Raw genomic sequence first — 16985 nt, forward strand, 5'->3', positions numbered from 1 at the left:
ACCACAGAGGCCCACATGCTGTAATATAAAATGGTAAATATGCTGCAATGTATTTTGAACATTTATGTAGTTAAAACATAAAAATGTATCATGCTTAGAACCAATTAAAATGAATGCAAGTGTGCGTGGTTAATTAGGTTGTGCTGCTACTCACCACAGGATGGCAGTGTTCACCTGACATTTTGGTTCTGAAAATTGAATATAAAATATAATACCTCATCGCACAAATTTTGTAAGACTCCAAAAAAAATAATAAAAAAATAATTTCAAATATCCAGTACAAAAAGAAACTAAACATTTATTTCTTAAGGAAATACAAAATGTGATTTTTTTTTTTTTTTTTTTTTTTTTTTTTTATAGCTTATATGCTTATATAACATCTTATACAAAAGTACAAAAACACAATTGGTAGTAACAATGTGGTAACAGAAAATAAAGTACAATGTAAACACTCCATATATATATGTGCATACATGACGCCTGCGCCAGAATAATGAGAAAACAAAAAGGTTCAACTGTTCTGCCACCAAATGTTTGAAAGCACCAACATGACCAGAAAATCATGAAGGTTATTTATGTGAGAAAAAGGCTTTTGTGTCTGGAGAAAACTGGGCATTTAGTTTTCTATGTCATCGGGGTGTGATAGTCGACGCATTCAAGCACTTATAAATGTTTCTATTAAGTCTTTCTGTTTCCCCCAGATTTCTGTTATTTTGGGCACACGGACACAGGCGTGTTACAACCCGTCCTCACAACAAGACGTCTGCTTCTACTTGACCACATACAGACATCGATCTACCTGGTTTAATCACATGCAGCTCAGTTCTAGCATCACCTTAAACAAAACTGTAAATAAGCAAATGTAAATCAAAGGAGAAATGACTAAAATTATTGAGTTTTCATGAATCAATTATGTTCTTTGTAGTGGAAAATGTTTCTGCATCCAGACTCCATTTTAAGTAAATAGATTAAAGCAATGCCTCAACTCTGTTATGTATTTTTGTTAACGCCATGCTGATTGTGGCAGGAGCTCTTGTGGCCAAAAAAATGACAAATAAATGGTAAAGCAAGAAAAAGAAAATGGTGAACACAGTGTCTGAGCAGACTGGACCCACATTTTGTGGTGCAGCGCTCTGCGTCTTGAGTTAAAGAGGGATCGACTGCTTTTCCTCCACGATCGAGGCCCAAACCTAAGTGCTGCTAGTTGGCTGCTTCTTCTCAGCTGTAAACTGTAGAAAACCCCGTCGCTCCTTCACTGGGCCTCCAGCTGCTGCAGCAGGGGGTTCACTTCGCTCTCCGGGGTTTTGACACTGTCCGTCCTGACAATACACGTGGGGCGATGGCGGTTCAGCATGAGGATCAGCTGCTGTCGTTCCACCTTCAGCTCCTCAATCTGGGCTTTAAGGTCAGAGTTTAACGTCTCCAGTCTTTCTGATTCCTATTAAAGGATGGGAGGAGAGAAAGAAATAAGAACTGAGAAATGGAGGGAAGTTTGTTCTGACAATTACAACAGGTGAGATAAATATGAGAAAATGTGACATAATAGAGAAGGTATGTGTCACCTTTTGTAGATAATCTGTCCTCTCCTTTTTTTTGTTTCGACATCGAGCTGCAGCCACTTTGTTTTTCTCTCGCCTTCGTTTCCTCCTCTCTTCCTCTTCATCTCTCTAAACGTCGGCACAGGGGAAAAGCTTTGACATATCTTAAGGTGCAATTAATCTCCTGCACATTGTCAGGCACTCCAACATTAAGTACAGTGTCATGTTGAAATTATGAAAGATTAGTATTTAATATTAGTATTAGTATTAGTATTTGCTGGGCTTTTTGCCTTTTGCTATTGAAGATGACACACCTCATACATAATGCTAGTCTTGTAGAGAAGTGCGTATAAAAAAAAGTAATTGCTTCAGTCGTTTTATATGTAGTTATTTTTGTCTTTGTGAAAGTTAATGTATTAAAACCACACCTCAAGAACCATCCGGTTGTATAATTCCTCTCATATTTTCCCGGGACAGTCACAGTGAAAAGATTTAACAACAGTAACACGCCCCACTGTGACCACTAGATGGTCCTCTTGTTTTAGACATAACCGCAAAGATGTTTTCAATTCAAGCAAATCTGCTTAAAATATACACTGCAGGGGACATTTTAAAAATAGTTAAGACAGAATTTGTGAGCTGAATGTGAAATATTGTGTAATAAAAGTTACATTAAATAAAAACATAAATATTCTAAAGTCCACTTGTACAGATGTGACCTCATAGAAAGAGAGTGTAATCTGATGTAAAACTTATAATGTATAATTCCTATCACTTTAATGGGTCTTGTCAGTTGCCATTTGCTCAGTGTGTCCAGTACCTCTGTTTTGATGACTATGGGCCTCTTCCCCAGAGTGTCCAGGAAGTGCAGAGGTGACAGCATTGTCCCAAACTCCTGGAGGTCGCCAAATTTGAGCTTGTCAGTCAGCGTGGTGGCTGAGATCCCAGCCAGCGGGCCCAGGCTGGGAAGGGAGCCTGCTGTCACCGAGGGATCTGGGATTTGTCCTGGCATCGTGTCAGACTCGGTCGGGACCACAGCTACGAGGCAGAGGGAGAAAATGGGAGACATACTCAGACGGCAACCAAACCAGATCAATGAAAAACACATAAAAGTTGGTCTGCCCTGTCTGTTACAGTAAATCTTGGGGCGTACTTTATGGCTTGAGGGTGAAAAACAGACATTTTACATTAACGAAGTGGAGACAAATAGATGCAGTATGTGAGTGCTTTATTTGACCTGCAGTATGTTAAAGGGCTTCAAGGAAGCTTTTGCCTGAGATGCACTGTTCCTGTCCAGCAGACTCTGTGATAAATTGCTAGTCTGTTATAGGAGCAGGATGCTGAGGCTGCTGCTCATTGGGTTATTTTACTGCTTTACTACTTTTTCTGAAATTAATATACGACCATTTACAGAGGCCTTGGCAGGTATTTCCCTTATTTTAATCCCAAGCGAGCAAAAGAAAGAAGAACAACAGTGCACAAAGGAGAATCAAACAAATTATGCTTTAGTCCAAGGAGAGTTGAAGGTAGTTACTGCCAAGAAATACCCGTTAACTGTGGTTTTATTCCTCATGAAAGTTAATGTCAGGGGAGTGGAATGTGTGGGCCAAAATTTAGCACATTTGACTTACGTGTGCTGTAAATAGATTGTCGCTGTTTTGTACGAGCAAATATCTGGACACAAGATTTAAATACACACAGAGGCAACGAGAGGGGTGTGTGAACGCTGCCGGCTAAAGACACAGGAAATTACTACAACAGCTCTGCAGATTTCCAAGCCACATGACACAGCCACAAAACTACTATCTAAGGTCAATTACTCAGAGATCTTTATCCCACACTGCAGGAATAAACAGGGCATATCGGATAGAAATATCACTACAGACAACTGGCTTGTTATTATGTGAGCTAACTTTACGGTAAGGGGAGAGTTTAGACAATTATGCTTCATTAGTTCCTGCAGAGGTGAGTTTACAAGGGAAATCTTGTGTGGGAATAACTTTCAGTTTGGCACTTCCCCAAACTGCAGCTCAAAGTGAAACTCTGGAGGCCACAGTGCTTACACAAGACGGCCATAAACAACTTGCGCACTGGTAAAAAGGTAATCTGTAACTAAAGAAAGTTTCCCATAAATATGAACTCCAGCAAAAGACAAAGCTACACATTAGCTTTCCAGAAAAAAAATGACTCCCAAACATCCAATGTGGCTCAGTGACTCCCATTTGGATATATGGTCATCAGTGCAGGCATGATTCAAACTTTCTCTAATAACGTTAACTCTAATATGGGCTTTGGACTTGTTGTATGGAGAAATTCCTGCATTATTTTATGAATTATGCATTTAGAGCTGCTTCCTAGTGTCCAGTCATGTTTTGGCCTCATTGTGGTGGAGCGTGCATCGCCCACTGAACTGGTCAATTTGAAAGCGGAAGTTTTTATTTTTTGTCAGTGCGGCATTAATCTTACGTAACTTTGTCTTTCCATCAGAGAGCTGCGGTGTTGAAAAAAAAAAAAAAAAAAAAAAAAAAAAACGTTACAGCTTTTTGGCCTGAACGGATTCCGCTTCAGATCAAACACGTTATAAATCACTGCGCAGCACAAATGTGAGTGTTAAAAGCGGCCAAAGGCAGAACATTTTGTTCTGAATTGTGCACGCCGTGATTCATGTAAAGAGGAGCATGCAGACAAAAGAAAAAGATCTTTGTGCAGCATGCTCAGTAAGATGTCAGATTTACATTGAACGACAACATTCAGAAAATGCATTGAAAGCACTGTGGAAGCGAAAACATCCGACCCGCTGCCAGACTGGGCTCGTTATGACCTATGCGTGGCGCGCCAATAAGCTACTCAGTAAAGACACCATTGAGCTCCCGACTTGTGAAGTTGTGAATACCGACCTGACTTTGATCCCAGGTGCCACAAATGTCCTTTCTTCTGGTCAGCCGAGGGTCGCGAGTAGATTTTAAAAAGTGGAAATCGTTGCATCAGCCCGACTTTAAACGTGATCCCAATCTGGGAGGATTTGGGAATGCGGAAATTAGCCTATGCCAGCCAAACGTAAGCAGGGATGTAAAAAAGTACATAGTGGGGGCAGAAGTGGGGAAGTCGCACCGCTCCTCCCATAAAGAATCACTGAGGCTGCACACTGCTGCAGCGACGGTAACACGCCTCAGATCTGTGACTGCAGTCACAGATGTACACTGAACCCTCCTCACAAGAAGAAAAGAAAAGAAAAGAAAAAGTTATTTTAAAGGGAATATCACTGCTCCTCTGCCTTGTTATTATTATTATTAGTAGTAGTAGTAGTAGTAAAGTTTCTCTGTATTATAACCTCATAATTTACATCCATGGGAATAACATACAAAGACCCTGTCGGTTCATCTTCAAAAAACAAACAAACAGATTCCTTATAGACATCAGCACCAATAACCACTGTGAACGTAGATTTATTATTATGCAGCAGCATAGATAAGCAATCGATGCCCATTTGACTTCTTTTTCAATTTAACAAATAAGTCAAAATCTGAAAGGTACAAAAATAAATCATGAGTTACATCTTGATAAGATATATAGCACTGGATGTTTTCATGGAAAACTTTTCAACATTTTAACAATGAGGTCAAACCACAGTTGATGACATTGAGGTATGCAGGTACTTACCATAGATGAATATGTAAATACAACATTTACAGCAATCAATACACTATTTGACACCAAAACACAAAACCATACTGTTTACATTGAGTTCCACATTACACCTTCAGATCTAGTAACAGATCAGATATATATGAGCTCTGAAAATTATTTGGAATTTCTCAGCATGCGTTTTTAAAATCAAAACTTACCTCAGTCCCTCCTGTTAAATTAAAAGCCATGCTTTTAGCTACATCACTCTGTTGGCTATGTATCTGGAGACAGTTTATATGTTTTTCTTGGTCACGCACAAGACATTTCATGAATGTGTTCCTTGAAGTGTTCACAGCATACTGTGGAATATGTTGTTTCGTTTATGTCATTTCAAAGTCAGGAAACCTGCAAAGAGAGAAACCAGAGAGATCAGACGGATCACTTCCCCTCTGTGTCTTATAAGGCCAGGAGAGTTGGAGAGTTGAGGATGTCAACAGATTCAGCCTTGCTTCCTCCACCTTTATGGCTGTCCAGTCCCTCTGTGAGAGAGTCCAGCTCGGGACATGCAAACGTGAACACGGACAGGTAGCTGCTGCAGGTGGGGGTGGAGGTGACCACGGGGGTGCTGAGGGGCTCCAGGTCGCTGGAGACCGACTTGTACAGGGTCTCCCAGTCCGAGACCCCGAGGGAGCTGCTCAGATCGATGTCTGGCACCGATCGAGCCGTCTCCATGGGGGTTTTCTCCTCCAAGCTGGGTAACATATTGTCCAGTAGCCCCTCCTTAATGTCCAGAGAGGGCTCGAGATCGCAGATGTTGATTTCAGCGCTGGCACACAGCAAGATGTTGGAGTTCCCGGAGATGGCTGTGGACGGGTCGCTGGGGATGTCCATGTCCTGGAGTGAAGGAGCTTCCTGGGTGCCATCCTCTGGAAGTCTGTCCTCGTCTGGACTGGGTGGGAGCTCTGGGGACCCCGCGGGCTCCTGGAAAATAGACTCAAGCTCTTCTGAAATCTGGCACACTGGTTTGTGTGTGGCGAGGATGAATTCGAGCCGCTCTTTCTCTTTGAGGAGGTTGGCTATTTCCGTCTCCAGGGCTGCTTTTTCCTCCTCCAGCTTGTCTGTCTCCTTCAGATAGAACATCCAACATCATCCGCATGGAAAACACACAACAGTAGGTGCAAATGACAGCTGAGCAAATGGATCGCTGTTTACTTACAGTTTGCAGTGTGTCTGTGAGTTCCCTCCGTCTGTTGCGACACTTTGCTGCAGCCATTTTATTCCTCTCCCTTCTTACCCTCTTTTTCTCCTCCTCCTCTGGAGACAGCTGGGATATAAAAGAAATAATTCGGTTACCACCTTGAAGAATCCAGCCATTTCATCTCCTAATCCACTACATCCGCTCCCAGTTCACCCTCTGAAGAATGGCAAAAGCATGTTTCGCTGCAATGCGTCTAAAAATAGAACATTGTTGCAGACTTGCTGTGACCTGAATATAAATCGACTGCCTAAGGAAGGCACACACGGCACCAGAGCAGCATGCACAACAGCATTGTTGCTCACAAGTAATTCAGAGGGGCCTATGTCAATTTTCCCAGCTGATTGTCATTCTGTCCGACAGCAGGTAGACTTCATCAAGGTTAACCTACCTGCTCCGCTTTCCCCTTCCTGACAGCATTTTTTCCTTTATTCCCGCCTGCTTTGGGTGTTGCCTTGTGAGAGCTTTGCGGTTCATTGGCTTGCCTGCTACCCAGAGACGGGGAGACAGATGTGATAATCGTAGGCTGGACCATCCACTGGAAATCTGGGGTAGAGGAAATTGCTGTAACTGTTGGAACAAACGGAGTGTCTTGTGCACTCATGTCTTGGCAGACATCCTGAAAAAAAAAATAGGAATAACCAACAATGAGGACGACAATGAATTTTTATTTTTTTTTATTTTTTTTTTATTTATAATAATGAAAATTTAAAGTGATAACAATAATCAATAAAACCGCACAAATCGTATGTTCACAAATAGAGGACACCCTGCATGCGTTGTATTGTCTTGAAATATACCACACCAGAAATAGCCTTCTCCGGATCAATATTTGACTTTATCATTGTTTCTGACGTCAACACTGACGCAGAGATGCTGTGGAGTCTCCTGAATGGATTTATTTTTCTCAATGAACCGCTGCATCGACACTCTCACATTTGGTCCCAGGACGTCGGGATCATAACAACCCAGCCGACAGTGCAATTCTGTCACGTTTCCACTTGCACTGATTTCTGCTCCAGTTTTACATCTAATGTGTCAGAAATTATGTTTGAGAATTAGGCGCGCACAGTTAATTAAAACCTTATCAATCAGCCCCCCCCCCCCACACACACACACACACACCCAACACGGAGATTAAAAAAAAAAAAAAAAAAAAAAAAAGCATTGGAGCATTCCGTCTGTGGTTCACATAAACAGGGATGTTAAATCTGCTTGAGCACGGGGTGCCCACCTCCCCACCCCCACCCCCACACCCCCCTCTCCCCCTCCTCCCCGGGGTGCGCGTTGAATAAATGATAAACAAAGCCATTCATACCTTTGCATTGCTCTCTGAGGAGGAAGCTGGAGAGCTCGCCTCTTCTGGCGTCTTCTGGCAAGGCGTCCCGACAGGAGACTCCGTCCGGCAGGGGACTGAATCCATATCATCCGTCTGGTTGTTGTGATACATCACGAAGAAGGAAAAAAAAAAACACACACAGGTCCTGATCAATGACAGATATGACTCTGGCCTTCCGCTGGGCAGAGCGGCTCGGGTCTCGTCTCCAGGTATATACCTGGTAACTGGACGACCAGGATGCAAGCCCCTCCTTTTATGCTCTGCTAGAATTTTATGAATGAACCAAGACTGTACCATCAGCGGAGGGGGGGGTCAGACTAGCCACACGGGCCTGTATTTGGTGTAAAAAAAAAAAAAAAAGAAGCATTATTTGGACATTTATCCTGTATAAATGTCCTCATCGAGAAGTATTTCAACGGTTTTTCTTAAATGCATCACGAAAGGCTGATCGCACAGACGTCAAACAGCAGCCTCCACTCCCATTCACAAATATCGGTCTCTTATTAATGCAATATGGGATGAGAAAACGTGAGTCTATTTATAAATACACGTAGCCCATGTCACCGTTTCCTGGGCGGTGAAAACTTAATGTTCGCGTGTGTTCATTAAATCAAGGACAATTAAAGCGCACTCAAAAGAGGTAAAACCCACCCGAGTGCGTTTTGTTCAATATACCCATTTTAATTAAATATATTTCATTCCAAGGTCGTTTTGCACGACCGTTTTTAAAGTGAGCGACTGTATTAAGCTTTCCTCGAAATTAATTTCCTCCTTCTAAATGATGAAACGTTGTGTTTTTCTGAACGGTCTGACAGACATCATCTCTTGCCTTCTCCAAAGATGGGAATCAGGGACTGTCAGCAGACATAATGAAATGACGCGGAATTGTTTACTTGGGGAGGGATGGTGGGGAAGAGGAGAGGTTGAACATGTGGGGGCGGACGAGTCACGTGGCATGACCCGGAACTGTGGGGGAGGAGGAGGGGCATTGACGGAAGGAGGGGCGGAGGTGGGTGGGGGCTGGAGGGGGGGCAGCAGCATCCTTCACTCGTCACAACTACGAAACAGCTGCATGTCGACACACGGCGTCTTCCTCGCGACGCCTGCCCTTCTGTCTGCAAGAGGACATCTGCAGGAAAATATGCAAATACAACTTCGATATATAGGAAGGTGATGAAGCAATCATTTATGACCAAATATCTCCCTTTTTATTTATTTAACTGATATATGAGGGATAACCATCTCAAAAAGATTGTGGCAATAACAACACCTTCTGCAAGGCCCACTACCATCTAGAGCCATTTTAGAGACACATGGAAAATACTAAAACCTGAAGTTTAAAGGGAAAATTCACCACTTTCCTAACGTATGTCCACTCGGTGTTGATGGTAGATGCATTGAACTGAAGCAATTCATTCCTCAGTGTGAACTGTGGGGACCAAGAAAGCTGAGTTTATGCCTGCACGTACCAGGACGCACTGCACAATCTTTTGATGCATCCTTCGGTTGCACCGACTCGACAAAAAAACAACAACAACAACCAGTAGCCAGGAAAGAAAGTAGTTATTCATCGGGACGCTTGTACTTCTTGGTGGTGAAACCCTCATAAGCCCCCTTTATTGTTGGCGAAAACATCATGTGACAAAAATACTCACTCAATGCTGGCGTGCCGTCTCAGGCCTGCTGACTGTGGTTTTTGTCTTTCGGTATCCTGAAGAAGGTGTCCAGCACACCTCTGGCCACGTCAGGAGAAAACTTGTATGCACACACGGCATTCTTGGTTCATGACAGCATCCCACAAAAACACTGGAATTCACTTCAGCAGAATGATTCGGTTTCTTTTGGCATCGGAGGACGATTTTAACAAAGGGCACCACCAGTTTGTTTCGGGATGGTCCCTGCCGACCACAATCTGCCTCAAATAAATACAGCTGAATATCCGAGTCAGCCAAAACACTGAAAAATCTTTCCTCATCTCTAAAAAACCTCTGCACTTATAATTTCAGATTGTATTTTCGCTGCTATTTCAGCCTGTCGTTCTTCTGTTCAAATAACGACATCACTGCACATGTCAAATGACAACACCGGTGCCAGAAGATCAACAGCTTTTGCAGCTGCTTCCCAGAGACCCAGTGGATTTATTGAGGAATGAATTGCTTCAGATGAGTACATTCAACATCAACACTGATTGGACACTCACATAAAGGCAAATTTGTACTTTAGGAACACCGTGTCCTTTTATTGTTTTGCAGCCTTCAGGATCAAAATCATATTATCTGCCTGGTCACATGTCGCTGGTTCATCAGCTTGTGACTCAAGAAGCCCTCTGCTCATTCTTTCAGCTTGTACACCAAAGAAAAACACCACAAAGGGAAGTTTTCAGTCAAAACTGAAATTTACAACCAGTTGGTACTCCAGTAAGCTCTTCAATGGGTGAGTGAGGTTTTAAAATAATATATAATTCTGAATAAATAAGACCTTCATGAGCAAATTGCATAATAAGCAATTACTGCTTACCTTTCGGTACCGAGTAGGTTTCCAGACCAAAACTGAACATGATGCGCAGCGTGAAGAACTACGAGGAGGTGACGGACTCTCAACGCTGAGCTGTCAAACATCACCCGGGACTTCCGACTATGCAAAGGGCCACATAACCTAAATATGTTTGACAAATATGAGTCTGGCAACTTCTGTGTCAGACTGAATAAATGGAGAAACTGACCTATCGGGAGCACCTCTCACTGTCCACTGCACATGACTTCAACTACCTGAAGACGCCACACAAACAGTAACTGGATGGAGCAATACGTGTATTTGTAAATCACCACTAGCGCAGAAAACTGCAGTCGAGCTGCTCTCCGGAGGCTGTTTTTTCTTTATTTGGCCGCATCCCGAAGTGTGATGTCATATCAGATGTTTTGCCTTTGGAAACAGATGGAAACCACCTGCTGTGAGTTTAGACTCGGGTTTGAATCAGTTTTCTCATCTATGCAATTTGAACCCTTTTTAACTGTTGTTTTCTATCTTCAGATTATACTTCAGAAAATCACAGAGGAAGTCATAAAGTTTGATCATAGTGGACATCGAGTTTGGGAACACTCACATATTCACTGCATTGGGCCTTTTACTGTTTTTCGTATGATTTCCTCAATTTATTTGAGTATTTCCTGTTTTTGGGTTCTTACAAAACTGTTTGTTATTCATATCTGACACAACATGTTATTTATCCCCAAAACATCCTGTGAATTCACAGTTGCTTCAGTATAAAAGAAAAAGTTTGAGCACTTGAGGAGAAAGCTTGAATTTCTGAACAATTTAATTAGAATTTCTTTCACTCAGGAGTTAGAATTCATTTTGTTGACAATAAACCACATTTTAAAAATAAAATACACACCCACTTATCTATTTCCATATAGTTGCCATGCTTTATACATTCTTCTCAGCTTTTGGAGGTTGGGTTTCTGGAGTTCCTGCAGGGACAAGAAATGCTGCGTCACCGTCAGAAGGCCGAGGTTCATTGCCGTGAATCTTACCTTCGCACCGACGTTCAGATGTGCTACTACGTTCTGGTACCTTCTGCTCTTTGTCCAAATGAAGGACGTCTACAAGGGGAACAATGGATGGACGGCCATGGGCACACTGGAAGGGCAGTTGACAGGAGGACAAGGATGCTACCAAGCTGTGGCATTCATCTCGGCTCAGGGTGTCGTTGAATTTGATGGCACCTTTAAAATGCACACGTGTAAAAACAGCCAGCGTGAAGATTTTAGGCTCAACGTGACAAGAGGAAATAAACTGAAGGACAGCGAGCAGTAAGTCATCTTTACCGTGACATGCGAGCGAGGCGAGCACTTTGAGAACGGTGAGAGGCAGAGTTCCTCTCACTCGACCCGTTGAGCAGAGCAGCTGAAACAAACAAGAGGAAAAAAGAGAAATGATGGATGCTACCCTGTAATCGAACAATAACATGCTTTCTGCAGCTCAAAATTGTCGAGAAGTAGGAAGACGGCGTACCTCGATCTGCTCTCGAAGATACTCCTGATGTGAGATAAAGCAAAGCAGTGAGCTGAGCTGTAAATCCTTCCTCAGCTACTCAGTGATATAAAAAAAAAATAAACAAGGAGATTACCTGCAAGTCTTACCTCAACAATAGGCTTGATAACCGAGGGCCTCCCACGCCGCAGTTCATTGCTCTCCTTTTCCATAAAGCACAACGGTACCTTCCCCACAAACACTTGTGGATCTGCTGCCTGTGAGAAAGTAACTTCCAGACCCAAACTCCTCAAATGTGGCTGACAAGACCTGTCGGGAGACGAGCGCACAACAACACTTCACTTGCTCCGTAAAAATGTTAATGTAAAAGTACAAAGTTTGTTTGTCTTTGTAAGAGTAAAATTAAAGCACCTTTCAGGGACCTAAACCAAAAAAGTTCTTACTACAAATGCAATTAAGTTTACAGATTTTCTTTTCTACCTGAAGTAACTACAGTTGATTGTCAATTTATTTCACCAGTTGTTCATATTCACTTTATGTTTTGATCATGATTATTTAATGCTTGCTATTTTCCAGAGTAACAGATCAACAGAGGACTAATCAAGCTATGAAAGGCGAGTAAACAAAAGAAAGAACTATCCTTCTTTTTTTTCTCTTTCATGGTATTGATATTATGATATTAAAAAATAAATCATATTTAAAGACTTGAAGCAGGCATGAGATGTTGTGGAGATGAAACCCCAAATTATTTGTGAAAATCAAGGATATTCAGGCACATTTCTACCCTTGAAAACACAACACACGACAACAACACAACACACGATAACAACACAACACACCGAAGCAGCCGTCGCTCCTCTTCGGTCACGCTGATCTCAAGAGGCGGCAAAATGGTTGATGAACACAGACGTTTCTCCCCGACGGCATCGTGGTCCTCCTCGTACGAGTCTACAACAGTATACGGTTACTCCTGTAGTATCAATGATTAACACATTTACAATCATAATAATACAACATTTTACCTGCAACTAAATTTTCCAGTCGAACTCTCTCATGTGCAGCGTGTTGATCCACCAGCACCAGAAGGTTTCCTGGGATTTGAATAAAAAAAATAAAAAAAATGTACAAACGTGAAAAATACAAAGTGTCAGGAAAACAACACACAAAAGCTTTTTTTTAAATTTTTGTGATTATTATCTCCCCATACCTTCAGCCACCGGCTCGTCATCTCTTGTATTGATGAGGCAAGCAAGAAACTTTTTATCCACTTGGTGAATGACCTGTAAGTTAATTGCGTAGCGGTTTTATTACATCGTTTCATAAAAATCTGTCAAAAACACTAAAGAAGGTGATAAATACCGAAGGATGAATTTGACCTTCATTGAGTGAATCATGGCTTTAGAGAAGCGGTATGGAAACAGGATGTTGTGGATCTTTACTGCCAGTCCGTCGGCTTGTCCGCCGGAAATATCCACGCCGACCTGTCGGCACAGTCGTGTTTTTTTTAATTTTTTAGAACAAGCAGAAATCACTGGAAATGTATGAAACGTAAAAAAGAAGTTTTCCTTTACCATCGGAGGGCGGACGAACACGGGATTATTCCATTTTGAGTACAATGAGGAAAGTGAGTTGGATCTCTCGGCGCCGTCATCTGGAAAAACAGACGAGATCATCCGTGAGCACAAACACGCCAAATGAGCTATTTCCATTTTGTACATTGTGTGTTACGTCCTTCCAGTCTGTGAGGTACCTTTATAATCAAGCCCTGAGCTAATCACTCTTTCTGGTCTGGATTTAGGCAGGAAAGGCAACACTAGATCCACCTGAAAGGGGTAACACTTGTACTCCAGCCCTGCGGTTGGAGGAACAGGGACAGGAAAGTAAAGACCGGGGGGCTCACACCTTCTCCACGTGAGACTACCACGTGTCCAGAGAGGCAGAGCCACTGAATCTATTACCACGAATGCAATAATGTGCACTAACTCACCCATTTCAGAGATGACACTAACTGCCATGTTGGTGACATCCGATGTGCAGCGTGCATGCGTTTCCTCTGCAGCCGGGTCCTCGTATCTGCTGAGCCCGGTCACTCTGTTGACGTAGACCGTCTTCCCAACAGACGTGTCGAAGTGATGAAGCCAGTCGCCCGACGGCGCGTCGTCTTCCTTCTCGGCCGCCGGACGGTCGCGGGGTTTCTCACCCACGTCGCCGTCTCGGACCGGATCCCGTCCACCACCTGAACACGTCTGGTCCTGCGTGGTAGTCCTCGACACGTGCAGCGATACTTCTGAATCTTCGGTCCCGTGTTCTTTCAGATGACAGAGTTTAGCTGCCAAAGATCGTTTCCCTCGACTCTGAGCTGAGACTGGTTTTAATGCGGTGACGCCCGAGTGGGTCGGCGGGCTTCGGCAGCTGCTCTCCGTCTCCTCTTGCTCTCGCGTCTCTGTAACATCAACCTCTCGCTGATCTTCCTGACGAACCGATATATTCTTAGGATTAAAAACAAAGATGTCCGTCCGAGGAAGACCGACTTTGTTCTGCAAATGAGCCTCGAGATGCGGCAATTTCAGTTCGTCGGATTTAACGTACATTCTTCTAAACTTGTCGAGAGATCCCGACTCCTTAAATATCGACAATTTTTGACAAGAAATGATTCTGGGGATCTTGGAGGGGATGATATCAGCCAGGTCTCTCTGTTGTCTCGGAGAAGATCCGCCTCGTCCCGCGTCCAGAGAGATTTTACGTTTTGATGCAAAGGATTTTTCTTCACACTTTGCTGCCACATTTTGTCTTTGAAATACTGGCCCGTGGGTTCGGGACACGTCCCGAGTCTGCAGACTGTCGTGGATGTACGGATCAGACAGAGAGATCTTTCCGTTACTTACTAAAGTCTCAGCACAGTTTAAATCAGCGTGAGCTTGTTGATTAAGGCCGTGTGGTGACTTTGAGATGGAACTATTAAATCCTATCGGTCTCTCTTTTGAAAATACATCCTCTAGTCTATTGGACATAAGTACAATATTAGAGCCCGCCCCGGCTTCTTCATTAATGTTAGTACAAGATGCAACCGAATCACATTTTGGCTCATCTCTACATTCTTGAATTACACATTTTTCACTGTGTATCTTTTCCAACTCGTCTGCAGCACTGTTTTGTTCTTCTCTCTCCTCCGTTTTGCGCTCCTGGCCAACACCGTCATCTGAGCACTTACGATGGACAGATTCAGACGCCAGTTTAATTCCCACGCCGCAATCCAGCGCAAAAGTAGTACAGAGACCGCTGTTCCCCTCCTGCTCCGTTCTGTCGGTGGCAAACATTTTTGGCGATGCACAGTCCAAATCATCTTGAGAAATCACAGCCACCAAGTTCTCCCTGCTCAGGAAAGTTTTCACTGCTTCTTCAACACAGAGCAAAACGCCATCCCAGTCTCTGAACTCAATCAGGGTTTTGGCAGGCTCAAGACAAATGTCATACTGAGAGTAGGAGCACCTGATATTGATGACGTAGACGCCATACAGCTCCTGGGTTCGTTTGTGCTTTGGACTCCTGAGGACAGACGGACCATCTGGACTGTCCTGTCTCTGGTTTGAACTGCTCACTCTGCGCAGAAGAAAGTTTAGCAGCTTGTGGATCCGCGTTTTCAACAGCAGTCTGTCGTTTACATACAGGAACTGCAAGCTGTTGTTGTAGTGGCCCTCTCTGCCGAGGTACCCAGTCACCTCAAACTGCCCGTGAGTGTGGCTGATTTCTCCCAGCTTCTCTGCTCGTCCTCGGCCGTGGATCTGGACGAACCTGTGGTAGGTGTCCCTGGCTTTTGAAAGCTGCACCATCATGGCTCCCGTGCAGTCATTCTTCAGGGTGAAGGACACGAAGGGGTGCATGAGGGAAATCGCCTCCAGCCTGTGTCTGATCCTCTCACCCTCCAGGACGGCGTCGACTCTCTTCCTCCGGACCGGCAGGTTGCAGAAGAAGTTACAAACAATGACGGTTGTGCCCGCGGAGGGTCGAGAGGCCTCCGCCTCGAAGACATCCAAACTTTTCCCGTCCTTGAATATCTTAACGTGCGTTTTCACCGACGATCTGGTCCGTGATGAGATTTCAACCAGCGCGGATAAAGAAACGACGCTGGCCAGGGCTTCTCCTCTGAAACCGAACCACCGCAGGCGGTCCAGGTCTCCGACGGAGCTGCATTTGCTGGTGTGGTACCGGTTCCCGACGCGCTCCAGATCCTCTGCGCTCATCCCGGCACCGTTGTCGATGACCTGGACTTTTAAAGCCTCCGTGTCCATCCGGACTCCCACGCAGCTCGAACCGGCATCGACGCTGTTGAGAAGGAGCTCCTCGACGCACTGTTGGAGCGACGGGACGGCGACACCGGAGCGAAGTTTCCCCTGAACCTCACCGGGCAAACACTTAATCATGGTGGTCTGCGAAAGTCCTGCTTTCTCTTCAGTCTTCGACCTGCGCCGAAACTATGGTCCAAAAAAAAAATAAAATAATAATTTTTAAAAAAAGGAAAGTAATTCAGCTGCTTTCAAACTGGCAGTTGCTTTCGTGAGTGTTTTTTCAAAAAAAAAGTCTGTTTCCACATCCGTTAAATGAGATAAATAGCACACACGTTAGTAATAATAATTAAAAGCATGCCAAAATAACCCAGCAGCTGTTGACAGTCAACGTGAAACTAAAAAAACAAACAAAGAGTTTACCTCCGACATGTGCTGCTGACAAACTTTACGCTTACTGCCATCTACTGGTGTGAGCGACTTCTGATGCTGCGTTCAGGTACACTCGGACACTTCGAATCATTTCACGCAGCCAGACTTCAGACACAGAAATGACGTAGGTAGGCTGCATTTAGTCAATAACATGGCCGATGGTACTTTGTATGTGTAATATACTGACTAAAACAATGTAAAAAAAAAAAAAAAAGAAGGAGATCCTTTTATATGCGCTGTTAATCTTCCGTTTCATTAATGTATCCTGATAAAATTATAAATATTTATGTTCCATTGAACGCACCATCGTCTAACCGTTTAATAAGAACACCGCCACCTACTGGACGGAGTGCGCTTTCTCACGTGTCCACTGACCCGTTGTTATCAAAGTCACATAATCCATTTCAATCACACTTTGTCTTTTAATTTTCCCATTGTGTGCCTAAACCGCATAAGTGAGTCTATTTAGGCCGCCATCAGCCTAACAGGCCCTTTTTTATTATTATTATTTTTTAAAG

General features: G+C 43.6%; 3 protein-coding genes across 6 annotated transcripts; all 3 read right to left on the minus strand.

Moving 5' to 3' along the window:
* Positions 1–273: 273 nt before the first annotated feature.
* Positions 274–4903, minus strand: LOC138199857 (jun dimerization protein 2-like). The gene is made up of 4 exons (XM_069152113.1): positions 4436–4903; positions 2359–2576; positions 1563–1667; positions 274–1438 (listed from the first exon to the last, which is right to left on the minus strand). Exons 1-4 carry the CDS (start codon positions 4521–4523, stop codon positions 1253–1255), a joined length of 597 nt encoding a protein of 198 aa, XP_069008214.1. The 5' UTR covers positions 4524–4903; the 3' UTR covers positions 274–1252.
* Positions 4904–4968: 65 nt separating this feature from the next.
* Positions 4969–7963, minus strand: fosaa (v-fos FBJ murine osteosarcoma viral oncogene homolog Aa). The gene is made up of 4 exons (XM_069152112.1): positions 7739–7963; positions 6812–7039; positions 6382–6489; positions 4969–6290 (listed from the first exon to the last, which is right to left on the minus strand). The coding sequence occupies exons 1-4, from the start codon at positions 7868–7870 to the stop codon at positions 5622–5624; spliced, it is 1137 nt and encodes a 378-aa protein (XP_069008213.1). The 5' UTR covers positions 7871–7963; the 3' UTR covers positions 4969–5621.
* Positions 7775–16387, minus strand: mlh3 (mutL homolog 3 (E. coli)). 4 transcript variants are annotated; one of them, XM_069152108.1, is made up of 13 exons: positions 13740–16387; positions 13503–13604; positions 13324–13403; positions 13129–13233; positions 12960–13032; positions 12775–12843; positions 12592–12700; positions 11902–12061; positions 11774–11797; positions 11587–11665; positions 11333–11484; positions 11154–11229; positions 7775–7852 (listed from the first exon to the last, which is right to left on the minus strand). In XM_069152108.1, exons 1-12 carry the CDS (start codon positions 16171–16173, stop codon positions 11158–11160), a joined length of 3459 nt encoding a protein of 1152 aa, XP_069008209.1. In that variant the 5' UTR covers positions 16174–16387; the 3' UTR covers positions 7775–7852; positions 11154–11157. The 4 variants fall into 4 exon arrangements, with proteins under 4 accessions (XP_069008209.1, XP_069008210.1, XP_069008211.1 ...); XM_069152109.1 differs by having other exon boundaries at positions 7780–7852; positions 11158–11229; XM_069152110.1 differs by lacking the exons at positions 7775–7852; positions 11154–11229 and having other exon boundaries at positions 11351–11484; positions 11889–12061.
* Positions 16388–16985: the final 598 nt, after the last annotated feature.

This window comes from Embiotoca jacksoni, unplaced genomic scaffold, assembly GCF_022577435.1.
Source record: "Embiotoca jacksoni isolate LCO1_2020_lvr unplaced genomic scaffold, fEmbJac1.0.p SCAF_18, whole genome shotgun sequence".
NCBI lineage: Eukaryota > Metazoa > Chordata > Actinopteri > Embiotocidae > Embiotoca > Embiotoca jacksoni.

Excerpts from the sequence above, each read along its gene's own strand:
- LOC138199857 (XM_069152113.1), bottom strand. The coding sequence starts at position 4,523 with ATGCAACGATTTCCACTTTTTAAAATCTACTCGCGACCCTCGGCTGAC. Across the intron at positions 1,668-2,358 it reads CCATAGTCATCAAAACAGAG|AGAGATGAAGAGGAAGAGAG; the intron begins GTACTGGACACA and ends GCCGACGTTTAG. Across the intron at positions 1,439-1,562 it reads GGACAGATTATCTACAAAAG|GAATCAGAAAGACTGGAGAC; the intron begins GTGACACATACC and ends ATCCTTTAATAG.
- fosaa (XM_069152112.1), bottom strand. The coding sequence starts at position 7,870 with ATGTATCACAACAACCAGACGGATGATATGGATTCAGTCCCCTGCCGG. Across the intron at positions 7,040-7,738 it reads CCTCAGAGAGCAATGCAAAG|GATGTCTGCCAAGACATGAG; the intron begins GTATGAATGGCT and ends TTTTTTTTTCAG. Across the intron at positions 6,291-6,381 it reads TCACAGACACACTGCAAACT|GAGACAGACAAGCTGGAGGA; the intron begins GTAAGTAAACAG and ends TTCTATCTGAAG.
- mlh3 (XM_069152108.1), bottom strand. The coding sequence starts at position 16,173 with ATGATTAAGTGTTTGCCCGGTGAGGTTCAGGGGAAACTTCGCTCCGGT. Across the intron at positions 13,404-13,502 it reads CTCAGGGCTTGATTATAAAG|ATGACGGCGCCGAGAGATCC; the intron begins GTACCTCACAGA and ends CTGTTTTTCCAG. Across the intron at positions 11,485-11,586 it reads CGCCTCGCTCGCATGTCACG|GTGCCATCAAATTCAACGAC; the intron begins GTAAAGATGACT and ends TGCATTTTAAAG.